Genomic DNA, 18411 nt, shown 5'->3' on the forward strand with positions numbered 1-18411 from the left:
ATTGAGGCAGGACTGGAAAGTTCAACAGTTTAAGTTCCCAGACTACTTACAATAAGAACAGAATCACTTCCTCATGCCTCAACCTACTTAATTTTAGTAATTTGGCGGATTGACTACACCGACTCCATTTTATAGTTTTGTATTCCTCAGTACAGTAGCCCTTGAGATGACTTTAGCCCCAGCCATATGACTCCACCCATAGGACAGACCCTGAGCGAGAATCACCTAGCTAAGCCCAGGGAGTCCCAGGACCATGCGAGATAATAAACACCATTGCGAGCTATTACTGCGACTGAACTCATAATATAACTCGAGATCGCCATACTGCTCCCAGCAATCAGCCGTGGTAGTAAGACTTTCCAGAACCATGTCTCAGGACCGTTGATTGGCTTACATTCTCGTCAATCAAGATTTTCTGTCCAATTGGCCTTTCTGGCCCCAGATAGGCGAACCTATTGGCTAAGACGCCCAACCGCGCTCTCACCTGTAGTGTGAGCTAAATCCAGAGACTACCCACAAAGACCATTGAAGAATAAAGCACCACAGGAAGTGGCGTTTATGCTTCCTCTAGTGCGGTCCAATCAACTCTTTCTGTTGGCAGCAAATTCAGTTCTGGAGGCCGCCCAAAAGGAAGAACATTTTGATTGGTTGCTTAGTACAGGAGCACGGAGACTCACGGGAGCTTAGAACAAGCACTTGCCACCATTGTCCAGTTCGCCGGTCAATCAACTAACCTCTCTGGATGGGCGGAGACTGGCAGCCCTTTTAGCACCGCCTTTTCCTGGGCTGGTGTTCCGGGAGGCAGCAAGGCCACAGGGGCTGGGAACTTACGGTGTGGGCGGGGTCGCGCTGCGCCGCTGGGACAGGCCTCCGCCGTGAAGAGCCGGGAGCGCCCCGAGCGCGGGACCCTGAGGGGCGGGCCTGGGCGAGGGGCGATCTCGGGGGCGGGGCCGGGGCGGGGCCGCAGGAGGCGGAAGCGGCGAGTGAGCTCGAGCCGGAGCTGTATTGAAGCCATCGTCCGCGCCCGCGAAGCGGCGTCGGCGGGGTTGGCCGGGGTGGTAGAGCCTGGGCGGGCGGGCCGAAGCCCGGGGATCGAGGCCGAGGGTCGGGTGACGGGCGGGCTCATCTCCACGCGGTCGTCGGAGCGGGCTGAACTCCCGCCCCCGCGCAGTCCTGGGGAGGATGCAGCCGGGGGCCCCGGGGTGGGGCGGGCGGCGGCGGCTTCAGCGCTAGCGGCGCAGGGGGTGGGCGGCGGCGGCATGAGGCGCGGGGCCTGCGTCCGCGGGAGGGAGGCGCTGCCGGCGGCCCTGCCGTTCCCGCTGGAGCTCCTCGTCTTGCCCTGCCCGCGGGGCCCCGGCCGCTCTCGTCCCGGCAGCCGCCCGGGCCGCGGCTGGTGACCACTCGTCGCGCCGCCGGAGGCTTCACCCGCGCCCTCCCCCAGGACGCTCCCGCGGAGCTCTGGGCTCTTCGCCCCGCTCGCGGAGGCAGCGCTGCGTGCCGGGCGACGGCGAGTCCGGAAGATGGCTTGGGTGCTCAAGATGGACGAGGTGATCGAGTCCGGGCTGGTGCACGACTTCGATGCCAGCCTTTCGGGCATCGGGCAGGAGCTGGGCGCCGGCGCCTACAGCATGAGGTACCTGGCGCTCTGGGTTGGGCGGGGGGCGGAAGTCTGTGTCCCCTTGGGAAAGGCCTGCGGGACCCCCTGTACATCTGCCAATATGAGCTGCGATGATCGGTTCCCCGGCCTACCTGGCTTGGGGTCTGGGCCCCGCCGCGTGGCCGTCGGTGCCATGGAGCCTCGCAGGCCTCTGCCCACCCGGGTGGCGGGCGTGGAAGGGCGGCCCAGCAACCTTCGGCACGGGAACCGCGCTTGAAGGCTTCATTTTTGCTGTAAAATATGCCCGGCTGTTATGTTGGTTTGAGTTGGTGGGGGCAGGGGTTTCATTTCCTTGCAAGTGATTTACAGGCCACTTAGATCTGGAAAACATTGTGCGAGATGATAGGACTTATACTGGGAAAGTACTCTCCAAAGTTTTGGTATCAGCTCCTACTCCTGTACATTGTAGTCTTTCCTACTTGCAAATTTTAATCACTTGCTATTACAATAGTAGTTGTCTGTGGAAATAGCCACAGGGGAGAAAAGCTTATCAACTTAGTTAAGGTTTTGTGATGGTCTCCAAGCGAAATTTTTCATTTTGGGAACTACCCTTATAGATTGTTTCCTTTTAATGAAGGCTTTAAGATGCAGTGATTGCACCACAAACAATAATTTGTTTAGTCTTCACTGCCTGTACCAGCAACCATTCATTTTGTTTAATTTTGAGGGGTTTAAAACATCTTGAATTTAGTCTCTGGCCTTTCCACGGAAGCATACGGTTTGTTTGTTTGTTTTTTTTAACGTCTGTCAGCTTGGCAGCTCTTTATTTCTTAGCTTTTATGAAATATAGTTTACATACTATAAATTCATCCAGTTATTTAGAGTATAAAATTCGATGACTTGTTAGCTTTTCATTAATGCGAATTAAGTGAGATTTTCCAAATATGTTCCTTAAAGTAACGCCTGGTAAGTTTGAAGTGCCGTCCAGTTTCCCGGTGGCTGCCATGCATCTCACTTGCAGCTCCAGGGGAGGACTGGCCGGGCGCTCCGTGTCCTGAAGAAGGACTTCTGGGTCAGGGTGGGCCTGGGTCAGGGAGCTGCTCGCTGAAGTAATTCAGCTTTTAAATCTTACAAAGAAGAAAAACTCAAAAAGATGAAGGTGTTACTCAGGGTGAGGAAGTGAAGGAAAACCTTCGTTCACCAGGCTCTGACCCTGATTCGGTCTGTGCTGGTCTCTGAACTTGGCACTTCCTCTCCCTGCCGTTGTGCAACGCGGTGCTGTAAGGTGGCTTGTTTTCTGGAACAACTGTTTCAGTTGTGGAGGAAATTGAGCTGCTGAAAGTCACAGGGTCACCCCAGACGGGATTACTAGAGGCAGTGATTTCCTTGTGAAGAGGTGGGCCCCTGCTTTTCCAACAGACCTGGACACAGGAGGAAGGAGTAAGAGGGCACGTGAACCAAATTCTGTTGCTTCTCAGTTCTCTGTTATGGCAAAATGAAAGTTTGCTGCTGAGAACTTTGCTTATTGAGAATTATTTTGAGCTTTTACCCCCAGCCCCCGAATTCTGTTTGTTTTAGTGATGTGAGCCACTAATGAACTTTTGTTTACAGTTTATTCTGTGAAAAGGAAATAAAACCTTGATGTTAAACCTTTCCTTGACCTTTTTCTTAAAGTGTGATACCTTTTAACACTTTGTGTGGGGAAACTTTTGCCATTGAATGCTTTTGGTTATTGGTTATGTAGTATGCATCATTTAATCCAAATTTTCAAATATCTTTGAAAGCAAATGCCATTTTGGTTATTATTTCATCTATTCTTGGTATCAGTTTGCTCCTCAGCATTTGCTCCCTAAAAGCTAAGAGGAGCCCATGAGAGCCTTTGCCCCTTGCAAATTCAAGACCCTTTGTTTGAAATTCATATTTAGGAAATTGCAAAGTTGACTGGATCTGGACAAAGACTAGAGAAGGAAGGGGTGTCAACCTTTTGGCATTTCTGGGCTACACTGAAAGAAGAGGAGTTGTCTTGGGCCACACATTAAATACACAAACACTAACAGAAATTAATGAGCAAAAGAAAGGTTTTGAGTAAATTTACGAATTTGTGTTGGGCTGCATTCATAGCCATCTTGGGCCACAGGTGGGACACCCTTGCATGCTGGCCTTTGATTGCACTTGCATTCCCCCCACCTGGACCTAGAGCTCTGAGAGGCTGGCTGGGTCTCAGGAGTAACCAGTGTCTTTTCCTCTGGTATCAAATGGGAAGTAAGGCTGTTGATGCTTTTCGTCTTCATTTGTTCTCTGAAGTTCAAGAAGTAAACTTGAGGTGTAAACTTGAAATTATTTGAAAAGTGACTTCTTGATAAAAGTTTACTTTGTAGGCAGGTTTGCATTTTTCTTTCAAAGTGAAGTATGCATATTATATTTGCTTTTTGGATGACTTAAAACGAGGGAATTTTAAAGACTTTTAGGAAATGTTTTTGGGGGTTTGGGGGGTAGTTAACTTGAAAGAGACAGTTTCTCTCTGTAGCCTAACTTAAGAAATAGCTGCGTTAAATTGTAGGTTGATACTATTGGGATACATTGAGGCTAGTTTCTGATACTACCTTTGTTCTTTCTCTCCTTTGGCACCTTTGCCTTTGTGTTCTGTGTGTTTGGCAGTACCCCATTTGTATGTGAGGTATGAGCAGCTTCAGAGAGTCACCCAAAATGAGGCAGGTAGGTCATAAAGGGTTTTTCAGATCTTAGATACATATCAGGATTCCTTAGGTGGATGAAGAGACCTCAGAAAACCAATAGGCCATTCCTTAGGAGCGAGTAAACCTAAGCTCATAGACATTACAGTGGTCGGTTCGAGCGGCGTGTCAGTGGCACTGCCATTCCAAATGGAAGCTGAGTTCCCACTCACCAAATGAAGGCTGAATCTCATTGTAGCTTGAAATCTGGGTCATTCATTTTTTTCTGAAGTAAGGACCAGATAAAACTAACAGGGTCTTTTGGACCGCTGGTAAATTTCTTTCCATCTTACTGTTCACATGAAATTTATAATCGGTAGCAAGTTAATTTTCAGAATTTAAGAAATAATGCAACTTATTTTGATTGCAGATAAAAACTTTGATGTTAAGTCATTACCATACAAAGGGTATTGGTCTGAGCCCTGTGAAATTTCCCTATAGTATAAATCAGTTTCGAAAGTTATGTGTTACATATTCCATGAGAGGTCCACCCACAGTTTACATATAATATGCTAGATTTAAACTGTGTTGAGCTGAAAACAAATTTCCTATATTGATCAATAAAGTGTGAGTCTATAAAACTTTTGATTTCAAAGTTTAAACAATTTTTTCTGGATTTAATCTTGGCCGAAGTATAGGAAAAAATTTAATAAGTTGCTGATTTAAAGCACGTTGATTTCAGATACCATGTTAGCGTTGATGTTTAAAAATTTATTACCTTAAAATGGGTTGGCAAACCTTTTCCATACAAAGCCAGATAGCAAATATTTAAGGCTTTGCAGGCCAGAGGGTTCCCTGTCACACTTTTTTGTTTGTTTACAACCCCTTTTAAAAATGTAGAAACTGTTCTTACATCATGGTTATACAAAAACGGGCTGGCTGGATTTGGCCCTATATGTCAACCCTTGATCTGAAGGATGGACTCTAATAATAAGATGTGATTGATTGCCTTGGGGAAAGATTTGCTGAGTACTGAAATCTGTTCAAGAAGTAACTTTTATTGGGTTGGCCAAAAGTCTGTATGGTTTTTCCCATAAAATGAAAGGCACATTTTTCATTTTCACCAATAACTTCATTGGTTTGGATATTTTGAGTATGCGAGCTATCTCCTGCTATTGGTTTCTAGTGGGTGGAGGCCAGGGGTGCTGCTAAACATCTTCCAATGCATAAGACAGCCCCACAGCAAAGAATTATTTGGCCAAAATGTCAATACTACCGAGAACCTTCACAAAACACATTTGGCGCGTTCAATCGTTCAGTCACAGCACCTTCTCCATACACTACCCAGATCTTCTGCGTTTCAGTTGCGTTTTACCTTTCTTGAAATGGTAAAGCATAATTTGCCGAAAATGTTGCTTATCTTCCATCTTTAGTATTAGAATGGCTGCACAGAAATTCACTAATTTTGGTAAGTGTGATTAAAAAATGCACACATACGACAGCTGCCACAATGAAGTCTAACAAATTTGTTTCAAATGAAGTTATAGACAATTAAGCACTACTAACAGCCATTGTATGGGAAAAAAACTAAACAAACTTTTTGGCCATCCCAGTATGTAGATGAAGACCTCTCTCAACTAAGTGACACGCATTTTATTGTTTGCCCATAGATTCTGTGTTCGATTTTAAAGATTAGAGTGTTCCCTCCCCCCACTAAAAATAACACACAATACTGTTTATACCCTTCAATCAGGGCTGTTCAAAACTTGGCAGTTTATTGATATGGTCTTGTAAACATGATTGTATTTCATTACAGTGACACCTGTCAACTTGCCTGGACGTACTTAAACATTTGCTGCTGGTGGAAATACCATTTGATATCTCATCTTTGTTCGCTTTAGGTTGTGAGACTGAATTTAAAAGGAGCTCTGAAATATTTATTTTGCTTGCTTTGGGCCATAACTAATAGATGGCTATGAAATGGTTTTGTGTTGAACCTTGGTAGTCCTTTTTTGTTTTTTTTAAGATTTATTCATTTTTAGAGGGGGGGAAGGGAGGAGAAGAGAGAAATATCAGTGTGAGAGAGAAACCTAGATCAACTCCCTCTCGCATGCCCCCAGCGGGAGACCTGGACTGCAACCCAGGCAGGTGCCCTGACCAGGAATCCAGTGACCTTTTCAGTCTGTGGGATGACGCTCAACCCACTGAACGACGCCAGTAAGGACGTAGTCTTTTCTTTTGAAACTTTCTGAGGTTTTTTTGGGGTTTGTGAAATTGTTATCTTGAGATATGAACTATGACAAAACTTGTATGTATGTATGTATGTATGTGTTGGTGGTTGAAATTTTTAACTTAAATTTTTTATTTTAAAATAACTTTAGGGTTATAAGTTGTCTATTGTCTAGCAAGTTGACATGAACCTTTTACCCGGCTTTTCCTACCTCCATTGCCAGAGTACAATTTTCAAAGTTGCCTTGGTGCAGTACTGTTACATAAACTATAAACTTTGTTTAACAGTTTTTCATCTATTGTCCTTTTTCTAATTCAGGTTTCAATTTCGGATGCCATCTTGCATTTAGTTTTTGTTGCTTTGAATGATAAGTCCTTAGTCTATCCTTCTCTTTTATGACTGACAATCTTAATATGTAGTGGTCAAAGCTGTTGTTTTTAAATATGTAAAAATATTTGGAAACAAAGGTAGACTATTCCTGTGGCTACTATTTAGCTTTTAAAAGATCTATTATTTTAGATGACTGAGTAGAGTAGGGCCACGGTTGGTGTCATTTTCATTCATTTATGGATTACTTTGTCTCGGTCTCAAGTTACTTTGTCCCTGAATAGAATAGTAGGCTGTGTTTTTCTGGTTGTCCTTTCATGTTAAAGAAATTTGAAAATTTATTTAATAATTATAAGCCATTATATATTACATTTTCTACTTAAGACACTGCTTTACTAAAAAAGCAGTGAGAAAGAGAGGCATTAGCTTAGTCTTTTTGCAAATCTTTTTAATGTCTAGCTTAGAAAAATAAATGGATTCTTTTATCTGCTATTGGAATATATTGTTTTGGTTGACACTCATGAAGAAAAGCCAGGTTCATATAGAGATATGGTTGGAAAATGGAAGATTATTTTAATAGCCCTTTTAAATAATTTTGGATATTCTTTGATAAAATACCAGCACTTGACAAGTGGTGGTTTCTTAAAGTTGCAACTTGGTGTCGGCAGCCATATCGGCGTGCTTTTTGTACTGTTACATTAGAATCAATTGATGTGTCTTGGACTTTGGATCTCTTAACCTGCATAATTTTGAAATATGCGTGCATTGTTCATTAGATACAATGTTTTCCTGAGTTATGCAGATCTTCTAAATGTTGACACTTTTCACTCTGCAATATCAAAAAATCACTTTCCTTAGTATTGCCACCATCTCATCAGAGAAAGCACAAGGCGGAGGGTTAAGATTTTGTCATTGGCAACAAATGGTATTATAATTGTAAATGATGGGCTCACTTAACTCATTTTTGAGGAAATTTTTGTCAGATACCTACATCTGAATAATCATAGTTTGTCAGTTTTTCTCTCAAGTAAAACTGATACTCTGAGAGAAGCTGCTAGTTCATCTCACAGATCACAGTTACATAAAATCTTTTCCTTGAGACAAGCATTGCACTTAGGTGTGCAGCAGAATACATTATGCCTACCCAAGGACTAGTACATAATGACATTTTTATACAATGACTATTAGTACAGTTGGTGCCACTGCCTTGATTCATGCCAAGGCACCAGCAGTTTTAACCACCATTGGTTTTTGTGCCATGAGTACAAATGTCAACAAAGTAAAAAGGGCAAATAACGTGTTATTCTGAAAATAGGTTTGGCCTCCTGGACCCCCTGAAAGAATCTCGGGTTTCTCAGGATTACACGGACCACACTATGAGAATCTCTGATCTAATGTGTGTCTAGAGCTTTGACACTTAACATATTTTATTCTAGATCAAAAACAAATCCATTTAAGTAGCCTGCCATAGTGTCACTCAACAAATAATAGAGCTGGGATTTGAAGCTCCTGAGTTGGGGTTTGACCTCCACTTCATTCCACTACACCTTTTGGCTGCATACCAATTAATAACTGAGAAGTTTTCTCAAGGTACAAGAATATGATTGTTCTGGATAGGAAGACTCAGTTGGGAATGCCATATATATATTTTTTTTTCTTATTCTTGTTGTATATTGCCCTTTTTTTTTTTCCCTCCAAGTCCTTGTTGAACTTATTCTAGGTTGTATCTTTAAATAATAATAGATCTGTTTCTTCCTGTTAATCATTACATTTCATTTTCTTGCCTTAGCATGCTACCTAGGGCTTCACTGAGCTGTCATTGTGAAATCTGCCTTGGCCCTTTCTCTCTTAAAGTCTCTTTTGTGTTTTCCATCATTTTTCTCTCTCTGCTGTCTTCTGGATAACTTCCTTTTACCTATATTCCAGTTTTTTTTTATTTACTCTCTTTTTTCTTTTATTTTTCTTTATCCAGTTACCCATGGCTGTTGACAGAGGAACCAGAGCGCCCAGGGAAGCTCATGTGTGGGCACTTCCACCGTTTTCTTATTTACTCTTCATTTCTCTCTGAGCTGCTCTTAAACCTGAGTTTTTAATTTTAGCAATTTCATTTTCCAATTTTAGAAGTTTCTGCAATTTTTTTCAGTCTTGCTGCCCCTTAAAATTTACTGTCCCTTGAAGATTTTTTTTTCAGGCTTCTCTTTTATATATCTTTGAGTAGAGCAAGCATAGTTTTATAGTGTGGGTCCAATAATTCTAGCATGTTAAGTCTTTGGGGAATATCAGTCCAATCAGAAAAGTAGAAGCCTTTTAGATGTTTCAAGCAGAATTGGATTTAGGAAAGTGTTTGATCGCAAAGGTGCCAAAAGAGTTTGGGAGGAGGGCCTGTTAACCTGATTGCTCCTGGGCTCCCAGCTACTGTCTACGGCTGCAGGCATGGCTGTTGCTGCCCTGAAATCCCTGCACTGCAGTCTGTGTGGTTGCCTGCCTCGGCCCTTCCCTGCTCCCTTTTAATTTCCACCGGTGTTTCCCTTTGGAGCAACCTACCCAGACTCCAGCGGGCAAGAAGGCCTGTAGCTTTCAGGCCTCTCACTCTATGTAACAGAGGAAGAAAAGAGCTGAATACCAGCAGACAGAATCTGGAAGAGATATGGTATCTGTTGTTATTGCAGTTGGTTCTTGTTCCTCGAGCCTTGTTTGACTTTGTGTGCCCGGATATTTTGGGGTACTGGCATTTAAAGTTACTTGGAACAGTTTGAAGCCTTGAGGCTTTTCATTTGCTTGTCAGATTGCTGGGAGCTCTATGGTTTAGCTTAGTAGAAATTGTGAACTTAAATGATCTGGAGACCTCGTTTTCTATTTTAGTAATAACTGATAATTGATGCTGCAGTTGGTTCATTGATTCAGCAGATATTTGAGCTCCTTCCATGTGCTAGATGCTGCGATCAGTCAGTGAAGAGGAACAAATTTGGGTGTGTGTAACTACCACGTTTTGCCATGTATAATGTGAACTGTGTTTGCCCAGATTTTTAAGGGGAAAATAAAGATGCACATTATACATGGGTAGTACCTGAAATACCTCATCTGTTCTTGTGTTTTGTAATTATTTGTCACATAAAATTTCTTGTACCATAGTATGTTAAAAAATAAATGCTGGGTTTCCTTTATAATACAAAAAACAAGTGTCTAAATATAAATAAATAAATTTAAAAAATTTTAAAAACTTTTTCCTGAAAGTTTGGGCCAAAAACATGGGTGTGCATTATTCACAGGGGCGCTTTATACATGGCAAAATACGTTATATACCTGTGGGGAGTACAGACATTTAAGTCATGTATACTGGTTGAAAGTGACTGCTTTACTGATAAATACAGCAGGAAGAAGGAGATTGGATGTGTGGCTAGGAGGATTGCAGTTATCAAGTTGTCACCGAGGTCACATTTGAATTCAGTGAGCCAGTAGGACATGACCAGGAGAGTGGAGCCGGTGCAGGAGGCCCTGCGAAAGGCCTGGAAGGAGGCTGATTTGGCTGGGGCAGAGGGAGTAGAAAAGCAGGTTGAGTAGGGCCTTGGGAAGACCCTGGTTGAAAGTGAGCCAATGGAGAGTTCAAAGTTATGAAATGATCTCACTTCAGTTTGAAGAGAATCACTCTGGCTGCTGTGTTGATTAGAATGTGTTATCTTTCTAATTAAGTAAAAAATTAATTGGTGTCCTGGCTGGTGTGGCTCAGTGGATTGAGGACCGACCTGCAAACCAAGGGGTCCCTGGTTCAGTTCCCAGTCAGGGCACACACCTGGGTTGCGAGCCAGGACCCCAGTAGGGGGCACTGGAGAGGCAGCCACACATTCATGCGCCTGCCTTTGTTTCTCTCTCCCTGCCCTTTTCTAAAAATAAATAAATAAATAAATACCCCCCCCCCAATCAAAGAAATTAATTGGTATTTCAGTAGTAAATGATCTTTACACGTTTATTTGTTAAGTTTGTTTAGGAACCATTTAGGCCCTGGCTGGCTGGCTCATTTGGTTGGAGCAACATCCCATACAACAAAAGGTTGCAGGTCGGATCCCTGGTTGGGGTGCATGCGGGAGACAACCTGTCAGTGTTTCCTTCTCTCTCTAACCCTCCCTCCTCCCATGCTCCCACATTTCTTCTCTCCCTCCTCTTGCCCTATCCCTCCCTGCTTCCCCCAACATCTCTCTAAAATCAATAAACACATCCTCTGATGAGGATTTAAAAAAAAAGAATCATTAGCATCCACCATGAGTATATATATCCTGTGTGGATCATCCAGGCTAAATCGAAGTGAATACAGTGGTGGTTGCCTTCTAGGATCTGAAACAAATATACTTTTATTTATCATGTGTGAGTTTATTTATAAGTAGCCATTCTTACTCAGTTTTACGGGTTATTTTGATGATGTGTATTTAATGATCAACCCAAGCAGTTAGCATTGGTATTTTAAAATTATTCTCCATGTCACCTTTCGGCGTAATTAGCTAATGCTTCAGAGTCATAGCTCTCATTCTTATTTTCCTTCTCACTAAGAGGACTTTAATTGCTTACATATATGTGACATAGGAATATATATATTTTAATCTTCTGTAGAGCCATTTGGACTGCTGTGGCGGTTTTTCATAAAGACAGCTGCTGTGCGTCTTTGTAAGTCTCCTGAAAAGTTTTTAAATCTGCCACAAGGCTTTTTTCTCTCCTCCCCCGAAGTGGGATCAAAGCCCCTAAGTCCCAGTGTTGAACTCCAGAGGAGGGCTGGAGGCCATTGCTGACTGTGCTTCTCAGTTATACTGTGTGCTGAGGAGTGTTTTCAGCATTCCTAGGTATAAATGAAAGAGAAGGAGAATGAGTGATAATTTAGTTTCTGAATTATCAGTCTAGTGCTTTAATAAACATGAATGTGAGGAGGAGGGCACGCAGGGTTTCCCTCCCATTTCATCTGTTTCCACATTTGGTTTGTAAATTAAATTAAAATAGGCCAGCCAAATATCGGAGTTAGTCATCAGCTTGCAGAAAACAGGAGGGGAAATAAGCAATTCAGACAAGCCTTTGATATTGGTGTTACAGTAGTTAATCATATGGATATCTTATTTTACTTTTTCTTGAACAAACAGCAAAATTAGCAAACTGTAAATGTACAGCTTAGTGAATTATGTCAGTTACTTCATACATTAATAATGGGAATGTGATGGTGTAGCTACTGTTAAAAACAGCTTGGCACGTGTCAAAAAGTTAAAGGTACCGTATGACCCAGTAATTCTACTCCTACGTGTATACACACACACACACACACACACGTACATGCACATATACATACACATGTACATATATGCCCAAGGGAATTGAATGTATATGTACACAAAAATATACGCAAGTGTTCATAGCAGCATTATGCATAATAATCGGAAACAATCCCAATGTCCATGATCTGATGAATGGATAAACAGAATGTGGTATATCCATACAATGGAATATCATTCAGCCGTACAAAGGAATGAAGTACTGATAAGTGCTGTAACACGGGAGGACCTTGAAAACAGACTAAGAGAAAGAAGCCAGTCCCGAAAGGCTACATGATTCAATTTGCATTAAATGTCCAAAACAGGCAAATCCAGAGAGACAACTAGTTAGTGGTTGGCAGGGGGAAAGGGATGGGGCGTGACTGCCAACAGGTATAAGATTTCTTTTCGGGACGATGCGGGTGTTCTGGAAGTAGTGATGATGATGACTGCACAGCTCTGAATATGCTAAAACCCACTGAATTTACACTTTAAAAACTTGGGTTTTATGGTATGTAAGTTATATTTCAGCCCTGGCCAGTGTGACTCAGTTGGTTGGAGTGCTCTCCTGTAGTCAAATGGTTGTGGTTCAATTCTTGGTTGAGGCACATACCTAGGTTGCGGGTTTGATCCCTGATCATGGCACATGTAGGAGGCAACCAGTCGATTGCTTTTTCTCATATTGATGTTTCTTTTCCTTTCTCTCTAAAACAAGTAATGAAAAAATGTCCATGGGCGAGGATTAAAAAAATAATAATTATATCTCAGCCTTTCTTTCTTTTTTTTTTTTTTTAAGCAAAGCAAACATCCTTCCAGGTTAACAGAGAATATAGACAGTGCCCCAGAGGACCGCCCCCTGCCCCCAATCAATGCCCCATGTTATTCTTGGGAGAAGAAAGTAGTAGCTGTTTTTACTGCTGTTTGCTTCTCAGAAGAAGCCATTGTTTTAGATTAAGCATGAAGCCTTATGCTCTCAATACTTGCCAGGCCTAGCAGGAAACTTCTTAAAGTACCATTTTAATCAAATGCTCCTTTGTGATTTCATGGTGCTAATGTGACCTACCTTTGGCAGCAGTAATAGTTGCTGCCTTTCAAAACAGGTAGCTATGCACTCTTCACTTGCTCTCCTTTTGTACAAACGATACAGAATTTAAACTGTTGAAGGGATTTTTTGGAGAAACTTTTTTTAAAGTACCATCTTTACTGTTAGTCTAGTTCTCTATCAGTATTAACTATTAAATACTTATTTTATCCATCTAACCGTAGCTTTCCCCCCTTCTCCCCACAGCCACGCTAGAGATACAGGTTTAATACTGGCATTTGGGGAAGCCAGGTTAGCATTAACAGTCCTCTTATTTAACATACCATTTCTGAGCTTAAATTTGAGAAGAAACTACCCCTAAATGTTTTTTTATGCTTTTGAATATTTTAAACCCAAAGTTTTTCTTTTCTCTCTCTTTTTTTTTTCCCTTATTTTTGCTTTTCAGTGATGTCTTGGCATTGCCCATTTTCAAGCAGGAAGATTCCAGCCTTCCATTGGATGATGAAACTAAAAACCCGCCCTTTCAGTATGTGATGTGTGCCGCAACATCTCCAGCAGTAAAACTGCATGACGAAACGCTCACTTACCTGAACCAAGGTTAGTATGGCTATCTCATATTTTGATACTAGAATTTACAAGAATCCTAAATGAAAGTTTTGGCATTACAGCCTTGGTCACTGGCAGTTAATTTTGAGTTCGATTTTTTTTCCTTAAGTTTCATAGTTTCAGTTCATAAAAGTGGTAGGAATTTTACTGTGAGCCAACAAAGTTATAGTTTGTGGAAACTGATTTGCATAAAGAGGGTCTGTGGAACAAGATTTATTATAGGGTTTTTCAGACAAAATCCAAAGGAGGAGCAAGTAGGAAAGGATGTCAGTTATTTTTAGGAATAGTGGTTTCAATGTGGAACTTGAGAATGAATCAAAAGTCCAGCTAGCAAGGAACCTGGGTCTCAGGCGTGAGGCGGGTTCCTGCTGAAAATAGACGTAAGCTGTACCAAGATAGTCTGTGGCTAAAATAATTGTGTCAAATTTTGTCTACCCATACCTTGTTCATACTTTATGAGAATATTATATTTTGGTGATAGAAAAGTGAGAGTGTGCAGGATGGAAAATAAAGATGGGGCTGTAGAATTTAACATTGGGAAGTACAAGGCGTTTTTTTTCAGGTGCTCCTAGCAGGTTGGGCAGAGGCCAGTGTAACTGACCAGTGTAAACAAAAGTTCTTTGTTATACAGGAATTCATTTGTTGGGTACATATACTAAAAGTGTGTTGAAGTCTTATTTTTTAAAAAAACTTGAGTATTTTATAAAAATAGCACATACTCATTGTAGAAAAATTGGGAAATAAGTCAAGGGATAAAGCTGAAATTTGACTACAGTGCATTCCACCAAGACAATTAATATTTAGGTATATTTCCTTGTATGTATATGTTTTTCCCCCCAAAAATTGACATTAACATCTATTCACTTAAGAGTATATATTGCAGTTATCTAAAAAACTTTGATTTATCTTTTATTGATTATATTATTACAGCTGTCCTGATTGCCCCCCCTTTGCTCTGCTCCGCCCCACACCCCACTCTCAGGCAATCCCCCCACCACTGTTCATGTGCAGGGGTCATGTGTGTACGTTCTTTGGCTCCTCCATGTCCTATACTGCACTTTACATCCTCATGGCTGTTCGGAAACTACCTAGTTGTACCTCTTACTCCGCTCACCTCTTCACCCGTTCCCCCGTCCCGTACCCCTCCCATCTGGCCACCATCAGAATGCTCTCGTATCCATGATTCTGTCTTTGTTCTTCTGTTTGCTTGGTTTGTTTTTTAGATTCAGTTGTTGAAAGGTATGTATTCTTGCCATTTTATTGTTCATAGTTTTGATCTTTTTCTTAAATAAGTCCCTTTAACATTTCACAAAATAATGGTTTGGTGATGATGAACTCCTTTACTTTTTTCTTGTCTGGGAAGCTCTTTATCTGCCCTTTGATTCTAAATGAAGCTTCGCTGGGTAGAGCAATCTTGGCCATAGGCCTCTGCTTGTCATAACTTTGAATATGTCTTGCCAGTCCCTTCTTGCCTGCAAAGTTTCTTTGGAGAAATTAGCTGACAGTATTATGGGAACTCCCCTGTAGGTAACTAACTTCTTTTCTCTTGCTCTTTTAAGATTCCCTCTTTATCTTTAACCCTTGGCATTTTAGTTATGATGTGTTTTGGAGTGGGCCTCTGTGCGACACTACCCTCGTCTTTTTTGGATTCTTATTTCTTGTTGTTCTGCATGGTTGTTTTTTGCTTCTGCATGTTCCAAATCATTGATTTGATTCTCAGCTTCATCCACTCTACTGTTGTTTCCCTCTAAGTTGTTCTTTATTTCAATGAGTGTAGCCCTCTTTTCTGACTGGATCTTTTTTATGCTGTTGAGATCCTCACTAAGCTTCTTGAGCATCCTTATACCCAGTGTTTTGAACTCTGCAGTTGATAGATTGCTTACCTCCATTTCATTTAGCTCTTTTTTGGAGTTTTATCTGTTTTCATTTGGGCCATGTTTCTCTGTCTATTCATTTTGGCAACCTCCCTGTGTTTGTTTCTGTGTATTAGGTAGAGCTGCTTTGACTCCATGTCGTGTAGTGTGGCCTATTGTAATAGGTGTCCTGTACGGTTAAATGGCACAGCCTCCCTGAATGCCGAAGCTCGGTACTTGGAAGTGTACCTTTTGTGTGGGCTGAATTCACTTTCCTCTTGTAGTTGAGTCTTGGTTGCTGTTAGAAGATCAGTGGGAGGTATTTACCCAGCCCAGTCAGCCACAAGGATTGGCTGTGACAACTTACCACCAACCTATACCCTCCATGGAGGAACAGCCATGCAGAGGCATGGTGGTGGTGCTCTGACGTGATCTGTAGCTGTCCACTGGGTGCACTGGCCCTGGCGTGTCCCAGGTGGTGCAGGCCAAGGTCAGCTACCACTTGTGTTGTGCCTGGGACCGCCCTGCCTGACCTATAAAGCAATCAGAGATGGCTACTCCTTGTGCTGTGCTTGGAGATTCCCAGGTGAAGCCAAGCTGAATCTAAAGTTGGCTGCTGCTAGTGCCAGGCCTGGGGCCCACTGAGGCGGCTGTTGCTTGTTTGAGAGGATTTAGGAAGTTGTGCAGCGTCAGCCAAGACCAGCCCTTCATATGGAAGAGCAGCTTGGGTGGGCCAGTAACTTGGGTCGGGCAGAGTCTCTGGGGATCTCGAAGGCCTTTCTAACAGTGTTAAGGCAGGTTGATGGAGTGTCAGATATGGTACCAGCTTGCTGGTTCTGTGGTTCAGAGAGGGAAGGGTTTAGAAAAGGGACAATGGCGTTTGCTCACCCTGATGCCAGACACTTCAGTTTCTCCTATTTGCCACTGGTGCCTTTCAAGCTGCCGCCCTGGTGCTGGAGCTCAGGGGCAGTGAGTCTGAGTACGTGAGTCCGTATGTGGGTTCTTAAAGAGGGACTGCTTGGAGCTCAAGCAGTTTCTTCCCAGACTCAATCCCCACTGGTTTTTGAAGCCACAAGTCATGGGGATTTTTCTTCCTGGCACTGGAATTCTGGGCTGGGGGTCCTCGCTCCCAAGATACCCTTCCAAAATTTTTATCCACCAGTTGTGGGTGAGGGCCCATTCTGTTCTGCGTCTGCTCCCTTCCTACCAGTCTGGATGGATGTAGTTTCTTTAATTCCATAGTCGTCGGACTTCGATTCAACTCCATTTCTAACGGTTCTGAGTGATTGTTCTATATTTTAGTTGTAATTTTGATGTGGTTGTTTAAAGAGGCGAGCCGTGTCTGTCTGTGCCATCATCTTTTCCAGAAGTCCCAGCTTATAAAAATCTATTGTGATTATTTATCTGTTAATAAATAGAAGCTTTAATTCCTTGAACTGTTAGAGCTACAGATTTTAGACTATTTATTATACTTGTGATTAATATTCAGAAATGTGAAAGAATAACTTATTTCTAACTTTTCACTCATATATTTGTGTAGACTATGAGGTTTTATTACAGGTAATTCTGTCTGCAGCACCTGTGGCCATACCCTAACTTTGTTATTAATGTTGATTTAGTATAAGGTTGTTAGTATTTGTCTGGGTAGACATTTGGTTATTTGATACTTAAGTTTCATTTTTTGAAAGAACTTCAAGTGTTTATATGGTAGTCTGTTTTAGACCAAAAAATTATCAGAAGAAACAATGTAGGGTCAAGTATATTCATTGTAGCTTTATGTCTAATGATAATGAAGTAACCTGAAATTTTCTTACTTGGGGAATGGTTCAGTGTTTTGTTGCATGCGTACCATGGGATGAATGAGTACACATACATACGCACACATCCCTGTTTAAAGGAACACTTTGTGTGTATCTGTCCATTAGCCTGGGAAGGAGATCCGTAATTTATCACTCTTCTTACTAAGCCAGATAAAAGTAGTGCGCATTGACAAAAGTGGCAGTCTACCATCTCTAGTGATGATTTAATTGCTGGCACTTACTGATTGCTTACTGTGTATGAAGCATTGCACTAAATACTTTACTTGTGTTATCTTCCACAATAACACCAGGAAGTTTTATTAATCCATTTTACAGATTTAAAAACTGAAGCTTAGAGTAGTTGATCAATATCAATTCGGTCTAGTTTAGATCTTAAAAAAGTTATATTGCAGTACATATATAGCAGTATGCACAAGTCTTGAATGTACAGCTAAATAATTTTTACATTTGTCATTCCCTTCGAACTACTCCTTATGTCTGATATGTCCAACACCCCAGCAGGCTCCCTTCTGTTCCCCTCCAAGGTGATAGTCTAGCTTGATGCAGGTGGTTTTCTTGCACTTGACTCTGCTCACTTTAGTATTATTGATGAGTAATTTCTTGGCTGTAAAATTCTGTTCATTTATCTCGTAATTTCTCCCAGTCTTTTAAGAAAAGAAATTGATAAGTGAAATACATATGTGGACATACTTACAGGCTGTGGCAAAAATAGGTTTACAGTTCATATGGAAAATAATACAACAATTAATAAAAATTAGTACAAGAACAAACTGTTTCACATACTCAAAACTGTAAACATACTTTTGCCCCACCCTACGTAAGTCAACAATCAGTAAAAATGCATTTGAGTAATCATAAAGGAATTCTACTTTGACATACCTTTTAATTTTTTATTTTTTGACTTTGAGAGTATGTTTATTAAAGCTGCGGACAATGAAACAAGGAAGGGTGTGGGATAGAAAAAGCAACAGGAGAGAGC

The 18411-nt window shown here is 41.8% G+C and overlaps 1 protein-coding gene across 4 annotated transcripts in view; it reads left to right on the forward strand.

Moving 5' to 3' along the window:
* The first annotated feature begins 1278 nt into the window (after positions 1-1278).
* The window catches only part of UBP1 (upstream binding protein 1), a 59149-nt gene continuing 42016 nt past the window's right edge, over positions 1279-18411 (forward strand). Inside the window, exons 1-2 of one of the 4 annotated variants that reach the window (XM_054595479.1) lie at positions 1279-1633; positions 13599-13750. In XM_054595479.1, coding sequence (XP_054451454.1) covers positions 1521-1633; positions 13599-13750 — 265 coding nt within the window. In that variant the 5' untranslated portion in view covers positions 1279-1520. The remainder of the gene's footprint in view (positions 1634-13598; positions 13751-18411) is intronic. The other 3 variants (XM_054595480.1, XM_054595481.1, XR_008530970.1) reach the window with 3 other exon arrangements.

This window comes from Pteronotus mesoamericanus, unplaced genomic scaffold, assembly GCF_021234165.1.
Source record: "Pteronotus mesoamericanus isolate MK-2021 breed Mesoamerican mustached bat unplaced genomic scaffold, CSHL_Meso_final scaffold_54, whole genome shotgun sequence".
Taxonomy (NCBI): Eukaryota; Metazoa; Chordata; class Mammalia; order Chiroptera; family Mormoopidae; genus Pteronotus; species Pteronotus mesoamericanus.